The sequence below is a fragment of the Pezoporus flaviventris genome, unplaced genomic scaffold (genome assembly GCF_033815535.1).
Source record: "Pezoporus flaviventris isolate CSIRO_AGI_PZ_B2104156 unplaced genomic scaffold, CSIRO_AGI_Pfla_v1 ptg000079l, whole genome shotgun sequence".
Classification (NCBI taxonomy): Eukaryota; Metazoa; Chordata; class Aves; order Psittaciformes; family Psittacidae; genus Pezoporus; species Pezoporus flaviventris.
The window spans coordinates 1,144,537-1,157,752 of record NW_026892627.1 but is presented as its reverse complement, the minus strand read 5'-3'; the positions used below and the strand labels follow the sequence as shown (position 1 = coordinate 1,157,752).

Here is a 13,216-nt window from a genome sequence, read left to right as displayed (position 1 = left end):
ACCTGCAGGGTATGATCAGCATCACCCATTCTGGTGGTGATGGAAATCTAGGGCAAAAAATGAATGTGGGAGAAGGTTAAGTATACAGCTTTTTTAGGGGAGGGTGGGGAAGCAGAAAAGAACAAAGGCAGTATCACCTCAGTGTACCTGGGATGGGTACAGTGAAATGTTCATGCATTCCTGACAAAGTGACATGCAAGAAGTCTTCCTAATCTCAGGTTCTATCTGGCAGTGGGACCCGTCATGGATTCCTGAGCAGGACATACAGGCTAAGTGCCCAAGAAGCACAGCAGAAAATTAAAGCAGCCATATTGCATTAGATCAAAGCTCTATACTCTATAACATTTGTAGAACAAGCCTTCCCCATGGTGGTGGCCCCAGATTACTGAGGCCAGCCATTCCTGATGGGAACGTGCCAGCCTTATGAAGCAAGATTGTTTTTCTCTTTTTTGATGAGCAGTGAGTGCCTTTGAGAGCCAAGTATATCTCATATCAGGGAGAAACAAACAGAGGGGGGTAAAACAGGACCCTACCTGCCCCCCCTTTTCTTGTTCCTTGCCCTCTAGAGATCTTACAGGATGAGAAACTTAATTCTCCCAGGATGGTGCACACGGTTTTCTCAGAGCCTCCGTCTTTGGGGGGCAGCTGCTGTCAGCTCACAGGCCTGCCTGGGACAGCCCTCTCTGCACATGTTCTTGGACTTACAGAGGTTGAAGGCCTGCCTGCATGCAGAGATGGAAATAGCGCTGCATTGATGGTGGCAGGTTGCAATTTTTAAGAGGAAGAAAGGAGTCCTTGCTACAATATTATTTACTAGGATATTTTTCCCTCTTAGACAGTAGTCTTGTCCCTGCAAGCTGGGGCATGCCAGCCCAGAAATTGCTGGTTTCTTGTGTATGCATGTGTATGATGTGAATAATTGCAGCGTGTGCTTCCTTTGCCATGTACACGGATGATTCCATGTGGCATCTTGTAAGAGGTGTTGCTTGGGACACTGACGGCTGAGCAAACAGAGATACACATAGAGTAAGGCTGGTGGAGGGAACTGCTGATGCAAAGGAGGTTATGCATTCAGGTCATTTGCATTATCTAAAAAGTTTGTGTCCTGCTGCTCTTCACATGCTGAGGTTTGACCTCATTTCTCCCCATCACTGCAGGTGGATGCTGATGATGTCATTACCAAAGAGGAGCAGATCTTCCTACTGCTAAAAGCCAAGGCTAAGTGTGAACGACACCTCAAAGCCAAGGTCCCCAAGGTGCATGGTGAGTGTTCCCACAGCAATTCAGACTGCATGGCTGGGGCTGGGCCCAGGCTCCTCTCTGCTCAAATGCAGCCCTTCCCCTTAGTCCCACACACAGAGCATATAGGTAGGTAGCTGAAGAAGGCTCAATATATTTTTTTCAGGTTAGGCTATCTTTAACACAAGGTGTTGTGAAACAAAACTGTCACAGCCTCTTTCTTCTCCTCCAGAGCTCCAGATGCCAAGGGGTCAGGAGGGTGAAAGAGTCTTAGTCATGGGTTTACAGCCCTTATTGCTATACCCACAGCCCACTTACCATCACCAGGCAGAGTATGGGAGATAGCGTCCACCATCAGTTCTCCCAAGATCCTTTGCAGTGTGACACCAGTGGTACGGGACACAAAGCATTCTTCCAACAACACTTCTTTGTTTCCCTCTGACATACTCTCTCTATTCTCCTCAAATAGGCCTAAGCTCGGCTAAGCCATTTTCTCCCACTTCCTTTCTATTTTGAGCTGCAAAATCGTTACCAGATGTAAAGCTGGAGGGAGAAGGAAGGGAGAAAGCTCTCTCATGTGGGTAGCAAAGTAATCATCTCCTATTGGGTTCTTTCATCAATTTCAGATGTGCTAATTATTGGCACCAGGTCTGTGTGCTGAGCCATCCTGCACCCACTCAGCTGCTCCTGGGTGGGCATGCTGTCCCATCTCCCTCTGTTGCCTGGCTGACGAAGACAAGCTAGAGTGTTTCCCACTTCCACTGTTGCATCTTAGAGATCTCTTTTCTACAGCCAGCTCTCTGGGAGTACTTAGAGACACCACCAGCAGAAGGAGGGTTTCCTAAAGCTAGCTGTGATTTCAGAGCAGAGTTGCCTGCCCACCTGGTGTCCCTCTCCTGTTGCAAATGACAAAAGGACAGCAAGAGGCCATAAAAGCCCAGCTTTCATTTTATTCCAGGCCTCCTGCTTTGCATCAACCAAAACCTCAAGCCACATCCTCAGTTGCTTCTTTGTCCTGTCCACCCAATGCCCAATTAACACCTCATTAAAAAACATATGTGCAAAGGCATTTCCTTCTGTTGTACTATAGACCACCTACCTACCTTGGCATCTGGTGATGTCCACCAGCTGGTCTTGCTCTCACACCCTATTTTCTAATTCTTTTCTATATGACTGTTAGCCTTTAGCATTTATCTTCTTAATTGTCATGAGCGGTTTTGGTAGGGTTGGGGAGATGCATGTGACTGACAAGCAGACTTCGGGCTCTTTACCATGGTCAAGTTTGGTAGAGCAGAGGAATCATAGCACTGGGCTTTGCAAATATGCCTTTGTTCCTGTTTTGAGACCTGGTTCTGTGATTGAGGCCGGCATTAGCTCTGCCTTTGACTGGAACAGAAAGAAATCTAATATATTTTTATTTAGATATCTCATGAACCCAAGTCATGGCTTTGGAAAAAGCTATTCTGAGCTGCTCAGGCAATAGAACTCAGGCTCATTGATGCATTCTCTGTTGCAAATCTCTGCCTAATCCCAAAGAGCACAGCCAAGAGCAGGAATCACCTTGATGTCAATAATCACAGCAGTAATACAGCTTTAAAGAGTCAAAGCAATCATTAGCTTTACATCAAAGTAGTTAGATCGAATTCATCTGTAAGTGGTCTGCTAATCCAAAGGCACAATGAATTCTCATTAAGCCTTTCCCCAGAAACAGTTTAAGATGTTGTGAAAGAATCTTCAGTGGCAGCGCCTCTGCAACACCCCCAAAATTCACTCTGGTACTTCACAAACAAGGTATCAAGTTGCCAGACCATTTCTGAGGTGGTCTAGAGTTGGCTATCACAGACAGAGGATTCTGCAATTTGCAAATGATCTTCCCACTATGCAGAAGAGCTGTCATCCACTGATTTTTAAGCTACAGATGCCTTTGGATACATGAAATGATAATGTTATATGGATATTTGAGAACAGACTAACTTGATCATTTTGAGGTGTATCTGCTCTTTCATGCTGCAGGAGTCAAAGGAGATGGATAGTTTTAGATCCTCTTGTGGGGTGGGGAGTGACAGAACAAAAAGCTTTAATCTGTACTGTGTTAGCTTTAATGTAATTAATTGTCTGGCTAAGGCTCAGAAGCTTTGTTTTTGCACAAAGGCTTCAGAGCCCAGGGTGAAAAGTGATTAGGTCCAGTCTTTTCCTCCTTTGATGGTATGGAAACTGGGGCCTGGTTTTGATTTGTGTTAATCATCCAGGGACATATGGGTCTGCCCTTCTCAGCCAGATGGAGGACCTCATCCTATTGCCTCTTCCCTTGGTACAGACCCAAAAGAAAAAGCCTATTAAGAGCAACATTGTCTTTACAAATAAGATGCACCAGCCCCCACCTGCAGACAATATTTATGGGGGCCAAGTTGTTGCTACTTGGAGCAATATAAACCTTGGGCAGCCACCCCAAGCTTTCAGTGTCCTGTGATATCACTTGGAGTGTTTCTAAAGAGCACCCATTTGGGTGGCAGGAGGACTCTTCTAACTGCCACGGAGAACTTGAGCTGTGTTTTACACCACCAGGTCCCCTATCTGTCTTGTCTTTGGATTTCTAGTGGGGTAGGACACAGCTGTCCCTCACAATGTATTTGTATTTTGGATCTGCAAGACCTAGCCTTTCCTGGAAGGAAAAGAAGGGATTCTGCAGGCCGGGAGCTGTGCCCAGGTTCATTTGACCCTCAGTTTAATAATAGTGGCAGCCTATGGCATTGATGTTCTACTATATCTGTAACAAGTCTACCTATTGGCAATGAGACTGATGGTCTCCATGTGAGAGGCACAAAGGGCCTTGTCTCCTTGAAAGATCTTCTGGATAGTATGTAGCTATGCTCCTTCCTGTCTTGACAGCTCATAGGGAGCAGTGCACCCCTTGGCCTGAAACAACAGAATCACAGAATCATTTAGGTTGGAAAAGACGTCTAAGATCATCAGCACCAACCATTAACCTGGCACTGCCAAGTCCACCACTAAAACATGTCCCTAAGCACCACATCTATGCTTCTCTTAAATTCCTCCAGGGTGGTGACCCCACCACTGCCCTGGACAGACTGTTCTGATGCTTGCCAACCCTTTCAGGGAGTAAAATGTCCCTAATATCAAACACAAACCTCCCCTGGCACAACTTGAGGCCACTTCCTCTTGTCCTGTCGCTTGTAACCTGGGAGAAGAGACTGATCCCCACCTCACTACAACCTCCCTTCAGGTAGCTGTAGAGAGTGATGAGGTCTCCCCTGAGCCTCCTTTTCTCCAGATTAAACAGCCCCAGTTCCCTCAGCCATTCCTCATCACATTTGTGCTCCACATCCTTCACCAGCTTCCTTGCCCTTTATCGGATATGTTCCAGCACCTCAATGTCTTCCTTGTTGTGAGGGTCCAGAAGTGAACACAGTATTTCAAGTGTGGCCTTGAATTAGTCCTGCCCAGGGGATGTATGATCACAAGCTAACAACATGGAGGCTCCTTGGAGGGATTGTTTCCTCCCTGTAGACTTCAAGGTTCAGTTATCAAAGGTTGGTGAGAGCCTAACTAGAATGCAGCAGGTGCAGAGCTGGACAAGGAGAGAAGGGGAGGTCTGGGTAATTCATCTGTCTTTTACATTGGAAAAGGAACTTCACAGGTCTTCACATGTTATGTCTCTTTTTTTTTTTTTCCATTTTTTCTGGTTGGTTTGTTTGTTTTTTTTTAATATTTTCTGAGGGGTTGGGCTAGATGATCTCCAGAGGTCCTTCCAGCTGTCACGATTCTGTGATGTTGTATCCAGTCATCTTGCATGTTCAAGTCTGTGCTTGGTTTGTCATTCCAAAGAAGGAAAAAGGACAAGCCCACAGTGAGGCAGTAGTTTTGGGAAGATCATAAGGAAAGCTCATCACACAGTCATCAAAAGAAGAGACTTGTCCAGCCTTTCTTACATAATCGTTTCTGGTGAGGGAAAATACTCACATTCAGCTCTGCTTGGGGGAATCTAAATATATATTGTTATTTCCCAGAAACAATAATTTACTGCCTAGCATGTCAAACGTAAAAAAGGAGATTGAATTCCCTTCCATTAGTTCTGCTTCCCTATGTCTGAAAGTACCAAAAAGCACTTGTGCAAGAACTGTATCTCAGCTGCCCAGCCTCAGAATCTGCTTGTAGAGCCAGTATCTTCTGGGACTACTGTAGCAGCCTTCAACATGGAGCAACTTTAAATCTGGGACAACTCTGTGTACAGCCCAGCGGTGTAGGATGTTTGGGAAAGGAGAAAACTCCTGCCTAAAACCCCTGGCCCAAGTCAACAAGGAGTGCTTTGGAGTCGAGAGTCCTATCTCTCCAGGAAAGCTCTTAACCACAGAGGTTACAGGAAAAGAGGCCTTTGCGCCGTGGCTGTTTTAGAGTTGCTTTGTGTTGAACACTTATGCAAGCTCTGCAACAAGTGAAGACATTTGTTCAGCCTGAGATCTGTGTTTCATGCCTCTGCTCTGGGGTTTTGTCCTGCACCCCTCAGTGTTCAGTGTTACGGCTTGTGGATAGTCAGAAGAGGACTTTGAGAGACACATCCATTGCTATGGGCACGCATGCATACTTTCCTCTCATGGCTCTCTTAAACTATGAGAAATAGGCACGTGCATGTCTGCAGACAGCCTCTGCTTCTCCTCGAGCCTTCTGGGGACCTCTTCCTGCAAACCTGCTCTCATCAACACTTTGAGTTCATACCTGGATTTGAACAAGACTGAATAAAGCACTGTTCTGCCAGCTCAAAGGCAGCCAGATGGAAGGGGTGAAGGGGCAGCAGTAATGTCTCTCCTCTCAGACAAAAGGAAAATGGAGTCCCATGGACTCCTAACTGCATGTCATGTCTTGAACTGGTTCTGCAGGGCATCTTGATGACAAATGAAAGGAGTGACTTCAGTATAAGCCGGTATGGTTAAGACAGTATGTCTAACAGGGACTAAGCAGAACTCAGGTTATGCTAAGAGAGGTGCTGAGGACCTGTGTGTGTACACAGAGGTCAGTTTTCTTATCATCAAGAAGAATGCCTTCATTTGCTATTTCAGACTCCCTTTAGCATGCAAGTATGAGCGGGCCAGTGGTGCAACTGACTGACCTGAGAAGCAGCCTTCTTGGAGGAGGCTTCCTGATCTGGATCATAATGCAGCCACATCAACAGAGCCATCACAGGGAAAGGAGCAGTGCCAGGAAAGAAAGGTGTTGGTGTTAGCAGTACTGCATTGAGCATTACATGCTGAATGAATATCAAGAGGTTTTGAAAAGCCAAACAGATTTATTTCCCATTGCCTCCTCTCCTTGCTCCCATGCAGGCCCACTTTACCTCAAGGGGTGTATGAATCCACTTAGTGCAATCAGATCTTGTCCTGCACTCACCCATGTCTATTCCTGTTCATCAGAAGTTGCCAGATACCACCTGGCAGAGGGCTGCTTGGATCCTGCCTCTGCCTGGGTGTGATCGCAGCCCAGTGTGATGATTTATTCCATTCCATGGCTAATTGATCTGTGTTTTAGGAAGCTGTGAGGGAATTTGGGACACCTTGATTATTATTTTTTTATGTTTTTAGATAGAAATATCATGTAAGCTGGCATGAAAGCCTGTTAGGGCTTGTGACCTCATTCTTGGGATCTGACACACAGGGATATTCAACGCCTCGCCTCCAATCTCAAAGGAGAGTCTGTGGCAGATCCAAGATTTGGATGCTCATCTACTTCCTCTTCAGCCAGGGCACAAGCCACAAACCACATTTCCTTTTGTCCTGGAATTCAAGGTGAGGCTACAAAGATTCAAATCCAGGTGGACAGAAACTGACAAAAATCTTTGGATAAATCCCACTTGACTGAAACTCAAAACTTTCATCATCGTTCTCACTTTAAAGCCTCCAGGTTTGTTTTGAAATAAGGAAAGTGCATTAGAAATTTCCTGCAATGCAGTGGGTACCTGGGTTCTCTTCCTCTTTTGTACATCTCATTGCTGAGTACATTTCATGGACCACTTCTTTTCCTGGTATGAACTGGCAGATTCCTATTGAGTTTAGTGAGGGCATTGATTTATCTCAGATTCACTGATTTCTCACACAGTTCAGCTCTGCAACTTATTTCTCCTTCCCTTCCTCCCTCTCCACCCCCTATTCATTCAACCACTATTTTACAAAGGGAAAATTAAAATTTCAGACATATCCATGGGCCTTAATGAATGAGGTAGCCTGGATCAGCACTGAACCTCCATTTTTGTACTGTTATTTGCTGTTCACTCTTCTGCCTTGCAGCTACCAACTCCTAATGCTTTTACTTGGCAATCACAGACTAGAAATGGCTACACAGATTAACACAAGAAGACACACCATGGGAGGGACCTGTGTGTACAGAAACCCTCCTTGCCCCCAAGAGGGGAAATGAGATTTTGAGGAGGTTTCTGTACATCATTCTTCCGTCACAGACTTGGATTTGGCATAGAACATGCACTAGAACTGGTTATTTGAGTGGAAAATGTGATCCTGGCTGTGCATGGACTTCATGAACTCTTCACCAGGAAGCAGCCAGCCCAGAAGAGATAAGTACTTTGAATAAAGCTCCACCATCCTCTGGAAGCAGGAAGACCTTGGTCTCCCATCTGTTCCACTTAGCGTTGTCCTTTTCCCTTTGCTGGTTTTAACTTTCTCAGTTTTATAAAGTCCACAATTTTCCTCAGCCTGCACAATTATTAGCAAGTGCCATGTCCCTCAGAGTGCAGTGCCAAAAGACAGCTGTTTCCAGCGCAGTTCCTACCAGAGTGGCCAGGGAGTGGTTATGTTGTTCTGCTGATCAGCCTGCACCTTCACAAGCTTGACCAACACTGGCTTTGTCTTTGTGCCATAGAGCTGATCTTTAATGTACCTCCAGCTACTAAAAATGGCCATAATACCCAGTATAATAAATAAATATAAAAATATAATAAAACTAGAACTGCATATTGTGAAGAAAAAATAGAGTTGATTGGGAGTATGGAGAGTGTAGTGCTGTCCACCCACCCTGTAGAGACTGGAAAGAGACGTTTATTGGAAGGAGGTTTCCAGAGTCTGGAAAGAATGTTCACTGTCATGTGTTTAACTTTCATTTGATTCCTGCCCTATGCAATTAGCTGTCAAAAGTAGTATTCAGATATCTTATCTGCTATTATGGTTCAGCATATTTTGTTCACTTGAAATAAACCAGATGCAATTTATTTAGATATGTGTCTGAGATGCATCTCAAGAGCTGAATTAGGGACTAAGGAGCATCAGAGTGAGTAATAGACATGCCAAGTGTTTTTGGAGAGTGGAAACATGTGGTTACTATATGTATGATTCGTAGCAGTGTTGGTAGTCCAAAAGAAAGTCCTAGCAAATAAAAACATAAAAATTTAATACAATTCTAAACTTTTCTTTAGCAATAATGAATTCCTGTTCCTGTGTAAAGATTCAGAATTCCTTTTTTTTTCTTTTTTTTTTTCTCCCTTTAAAAAGGTTAACTTTTCGCTTTAGACTAGCTAACGGAGGGTGAGCTTCCTCTTGTACCCCTACCATAGATTATGTAGACAGTGTCATCTGTCCCCTGCCCACCTCCCAGGCGTATCCCTGAGCCTAAGAACCTGCCATGGACTCTGATCCATGGGATGGCATGGGTACAGCCCCACACGAACCTGTGCCATGGGGAGACAGGGCTGAGCCACTCCGGTGTGATTCCATGCACCCCTCTCTCAGGATATGTGCGTCATCTGCTGCTTTTGGCTAAGGCAGTGAGGGACACAGACCCAAAATATTAAAACAAAAAAAAAACACACCAAAACCAACTCAAACCTGTCCCCACAAGCATTTGGCTTCCTTTCCTCTTTTCTTTCCTCTTTTTTTCTCCTCTTTTTTTCTTTAAATTTAGTCTCTAGATGAAAGCCTTTTGGAAAGAACAGGAAACCCTAAAATTTCTTTTCTATGTACACAAATATTACATTTCAGGCATAGTGGGCAGCCTGATGCCACCCCAAAGTTAAACCTGGAAGGGGATGAAGTGAAATTCCCAGCCATATGCCATCAGACCTGCTTTCTTTTTCTTTTTTCTTTTCCTTTTTTTTCACCCATGAATTAAAAGCCTGTCTTTCCCTGGTTTGGAAAAGGAGATGGGACATTTTGTGGGGGAAGAAAGATTTTTACACAAACCTGTTATTAGTAAAGGCCATTAGCAATCCTTTCTCAGAGTCCTAGGTGTTCCAGCTTGCTTCAAGATGCCTTGTTTTTATAGTAAATAAACCTATTTGCTAGGGAGAGGGTTTTATTTTTAGTTGAGAAGCTGTGTGTATTTACCTAAGGTACATGGGTTGTGCAACTGAGTTTATGGCTTAATTGTCCCTAAAGGACCTATACCCAAGCCCAGGCTCTCTTTGGGCTTGCAGAAGCAGAGGATCTGCTCCTGGTTTTCTCTCCAGAGGCTCAAGCACCACCCCCTGATCATCCAGCCTGCCAGGGTCTCCTCAGGGGTTCTGAGTAGCCTCAGGTGGCTTAGAAGTTAAGGGGGACAAAGGCATCCAGGGCACTCAGGATTTGCCCTAAACACCCAGACCACTATAAAACCATATCTCTTCCTGCTCTTTCTATCTTGTTTCTGCTATTGTTTTTTGTTTTGTTTTGGTAGGTTTTGGAGGGCTTTTTTTCCTTCTCTTTCTACCCTGTTTTTTTCTCTCAGTCCTTGTGGCTCTACGGTGTAGGGCCAGAACATTGGCCTAAATTCTGTCATGCAAACATCAAACCACCCCTTGTTAGCACGCTTCCAGCACAGCTTTGGCCTGGGACAGCCGTCACTGCTCCATTGGACACTGTGTGGGGGACAGCACGGACCAGGAGACCTTTCCGGATAGTAAAACAGACAAGACTGTGAGGGGGAAGTTCAGATTCATGGCATCTGTGGTTCTAGGATGAATCAAAGAAGCACGGAACCCTACAGAGAGATGTCTTCTTCCATCCAACCCATCTACCACAGCTACCATTCAAGACAGAAGACTATGATGACTTTCAAGGCCTTGCAGCTCTTCACAGATGGCTGCTTGCCAGTCATGCTTGAATTAGAGCTAGCAAGAGATAGAAACTACCAACAGCTGGCCTCTACCTGCAAAGGTTTATAGGTCAAGGACTTCCAATCCCATTAAGAAATGCCTACTAGGTAGCCATATAAGTCTTGCAATGCAAAGGAGGAACAGGTCTCGGGAGATTTCCCCTGTAACGGCTGATCATGCAAGGGGTGTTCTGCCCACTGAGCACTGCTACACAGACCAGCAAAGGTCTCTGAGTAGTAATAAGCAGAACCTGTATCCACCTATCATCCATCATCCCTCCGTCCCTCCATCCCCTCTCTCTCCTTACCCTCCCCTCAGCAGGTCAGCACACAGAACCCATACGCAGAGAGAAGTTTAGAGCTGCGTGCACTGGCACAGGACACACTGCACACAACTCCACTGTATGTCCCCAGCTACCCACGCAAATGCCCTTGGATGCATGGGAGCATCTTTCCCCAGAATAACATATCCTCCCCCCAGTTGCACAGCACAGGTCAACAACACCACACACCTATACATATGTGTGTGCAGGTGCTCATACACACATGCTCTGACAGCCAATGCATCTGCAACACCAAATACCCCTATACAGAGCCACTGGTCCTCCAAGCCTCCCTTTCTCCCCTTCCTGTCCCAAAATGCTGGGTCATTTTTTCAGTTGCTTCTCCCTGCCTGTTTCCAATCCTCCAAATGTCCTTCCCGTAATAGAGTGACCACAATTGCACACCATATTCCAAATGTGGTCTCCCTGGTGCCTTGCATGGTGCCAGAATAAGTTGGGCTGATTTATATTCCATACCCCTAGATAAACACCTCAAGACCATGTTTGCATTTATCCAGCTGCCAAGCAGCCTCACAGATGATTTTAATGTGTTCTCCACATGCATGTACCACTTTCACAGAAATTGGAATTGAGTCTGGGGGAGAAAGAAAGGAGGGAGGAGGCAAGGGAAAAGTAGCAGGCAGGAGAGAATAGCCTTCATTACATCCTGGGGATGCAGTCTGAGCAAGTGAGCAGACATGGCCAAAATATGCCTTTCCTTTCCTCTCCCACCAAAACAACCTGGGATTTCTGACAAGGCTCAGATGGGGAAGCAGAAATGAAGAAAAAACAAAATAAGAGATGTATGTGATGCAGCCCTTTCGGAAAGCACTCTGTGCCCGGGCTTCAAAAGGCAAGTCCCACAGCAAAGTCATCAAACAGAGAATTTGCTTACTCCATCCTGAATATCATATTGGTTTCTGATAATGACTACATTTCCATGCCCCGAGACTTCAACCCTCAAGGTCTAAGGAGAGTTGCAAGGCACATCTGTTCTAAAACTACAGTAATCTGTGCTGCTGTAACTACTCTGTAGGATGGTGTTACTGTAAGGCAGTGTTCATGACAGTCCAAGCAATGGTGAGATGAATGGGTACCCTACAACAGTAACCTTCAGACACCTCAGGAACTGAGACGCACACCCTGCCTGGAATATTTTACACTCTAGTCTTAGACAATGGGCAAAGATGGTCTGTGATATATGGTATGCACATGCAGAGAAGTAAATCAGATTTTCTGACCTATATCTGATAGGTATACATCCTATTGCGATTGATTTTAGAGGAACTTGCCACTCAGTGCACTTCAATGAGGCACTGGTAACTTCTACTTAGATGGTGAATTGACACCACATGTCTCATCTTCTCAGAGTTCTTATTTCATGGTGGTGGTATGTTCTCTGCATCCTTGCTCAAGCACAGCCCTGGGAAGGCAGTGGATGAAGGCAGCATTTAGCACCATCTCTCCCAACACATGTCCCTCAGAGAGAAGTCTGTATTTTGATGAGGGATTTGTTGCCTGAACCCTTGGGGCTGCCTTCAGCTGAAGCTGAGGATTTGAACAAGCTGGATTGATGGGCTGAGAAGGGAAAAACAACCTTATAGGAAATGCTTCGGGAAACTAGAGACCCTTACTGGTGCAGGGCTATGGTGGTGGAAAGAGAGGCTCAGCTCTGCCATGGCTTAGTTTGTCTTGAGGAAGCAATGAGCTGGGTGTCTCAAGGGATGAGTGCAGAATTACACTGGGAGGTCTGTTGGCGTCTTTGTAATGGGATGGAAGGACACAATAATCTGGACTGGTTTAGAATTTCTTCTGCCCTTGGAAGTAACTGTCTCTGGTGTAAGATGGTTTCTGAGACCTGGAGGAAAGGTAGATAGTCAGCCTGAAAACTGAGATGGTTTTAGGAAGCACAAGTGACTATGCTGATCATAACACAGCAGCATACACGATACTGAAGTAAGATGAAGATGCACTGACCTGTCCTAGCACAAGGATGGCAGAGAAAGTTGCAAGTGACATGGTGCTCTCCTCCCAGCCCCATTCATGCCACATCCTCCCTTTGCTTTAATGATACCATTTAAAAATCACTGAGGGAAATGGAACTTACTGGCCTCAGCACAAACATTACCCATGTGAAGGATAGAAACTTCTTTTAATTTCCAGCATAAGCTTTGTTCACTGCCAGTTTACATCTCGTTATTTTTGCATCCTTTTGCACTTCTGTAGCTCATGTCCATTCATAGTGCTTAGCAGTATTATGAGAAAAACCTTCTTTCTCATTCTCTCTTGTTGGATTAAGCAGACCGAGACTTTAATTCTCCTCTAGGGCATCAAAAAAATCTTTCCACCCTACCAGTCTTTCCAAATTGCCGGAAGACTTCTTTCCTTCCTTTCCAGCAAAGGAACTTAGCATCTTTTCCCTAGAGAGGTTATTTTGTTTCATCAGTAGCAAGGACATCTTGGGACTTGTGAAACCTCTTCTAGCAGCTCCTAAGGGATGAAAAAGCACAATAAGTCTTAAAAGACAAACTTTTAATTCCTGCCTCAGCAGCTTTTACCAACTCATT

The 13,216-nt window shown here is 45.1% G+C and overlaps 1 protein-coding gene and 1 long non-coding RNA gene across 4 annotated transcripts in view; both read left to right on the top strand.

Moving 5' to 3' along the window:
• The window catches only part of PTH1R (parathyroid hormone 1 receptor), a 109,634-nt gene that overhangs the window by 57,010 nt on the left and 39,408 nt on the right, over nt 1–13,216 (top strand). Inside the window, exons 1-2 of one of the 3 annotated variants that reach the window (XM_061474513.1) lie at nt 1,157–1,263; nt 6,838–7,037. Coding sequence is in view for 1 of the 3 variants with exons in the window: in XM_061474511.1 (XP_061330495.1) it covers nt 1,158–1,263 (106 nt within the window). In the remaining 2 variants the exon portion in view is untranslated. Of the gene's footprint in view, nt 1–1,156; nt 1,264–6,833; nt 7,038–13,216 lie in introns of those variants that run through there. The other 2 variants (XM_061474512.1, XM_061474511.1) reach the window with 2 other exon arrangements.
• LOC133280114 (uncharacterized) lies at nt 7,029–8,474 on the top strand. Its single transcript, XR_009747076.1, has 2 exons — nt 7,029–7,152; nt 7,536–8,474. It is a non-coding gene; the product is annotated as an uncharacterized LOC133280114 (long non-coding RNA).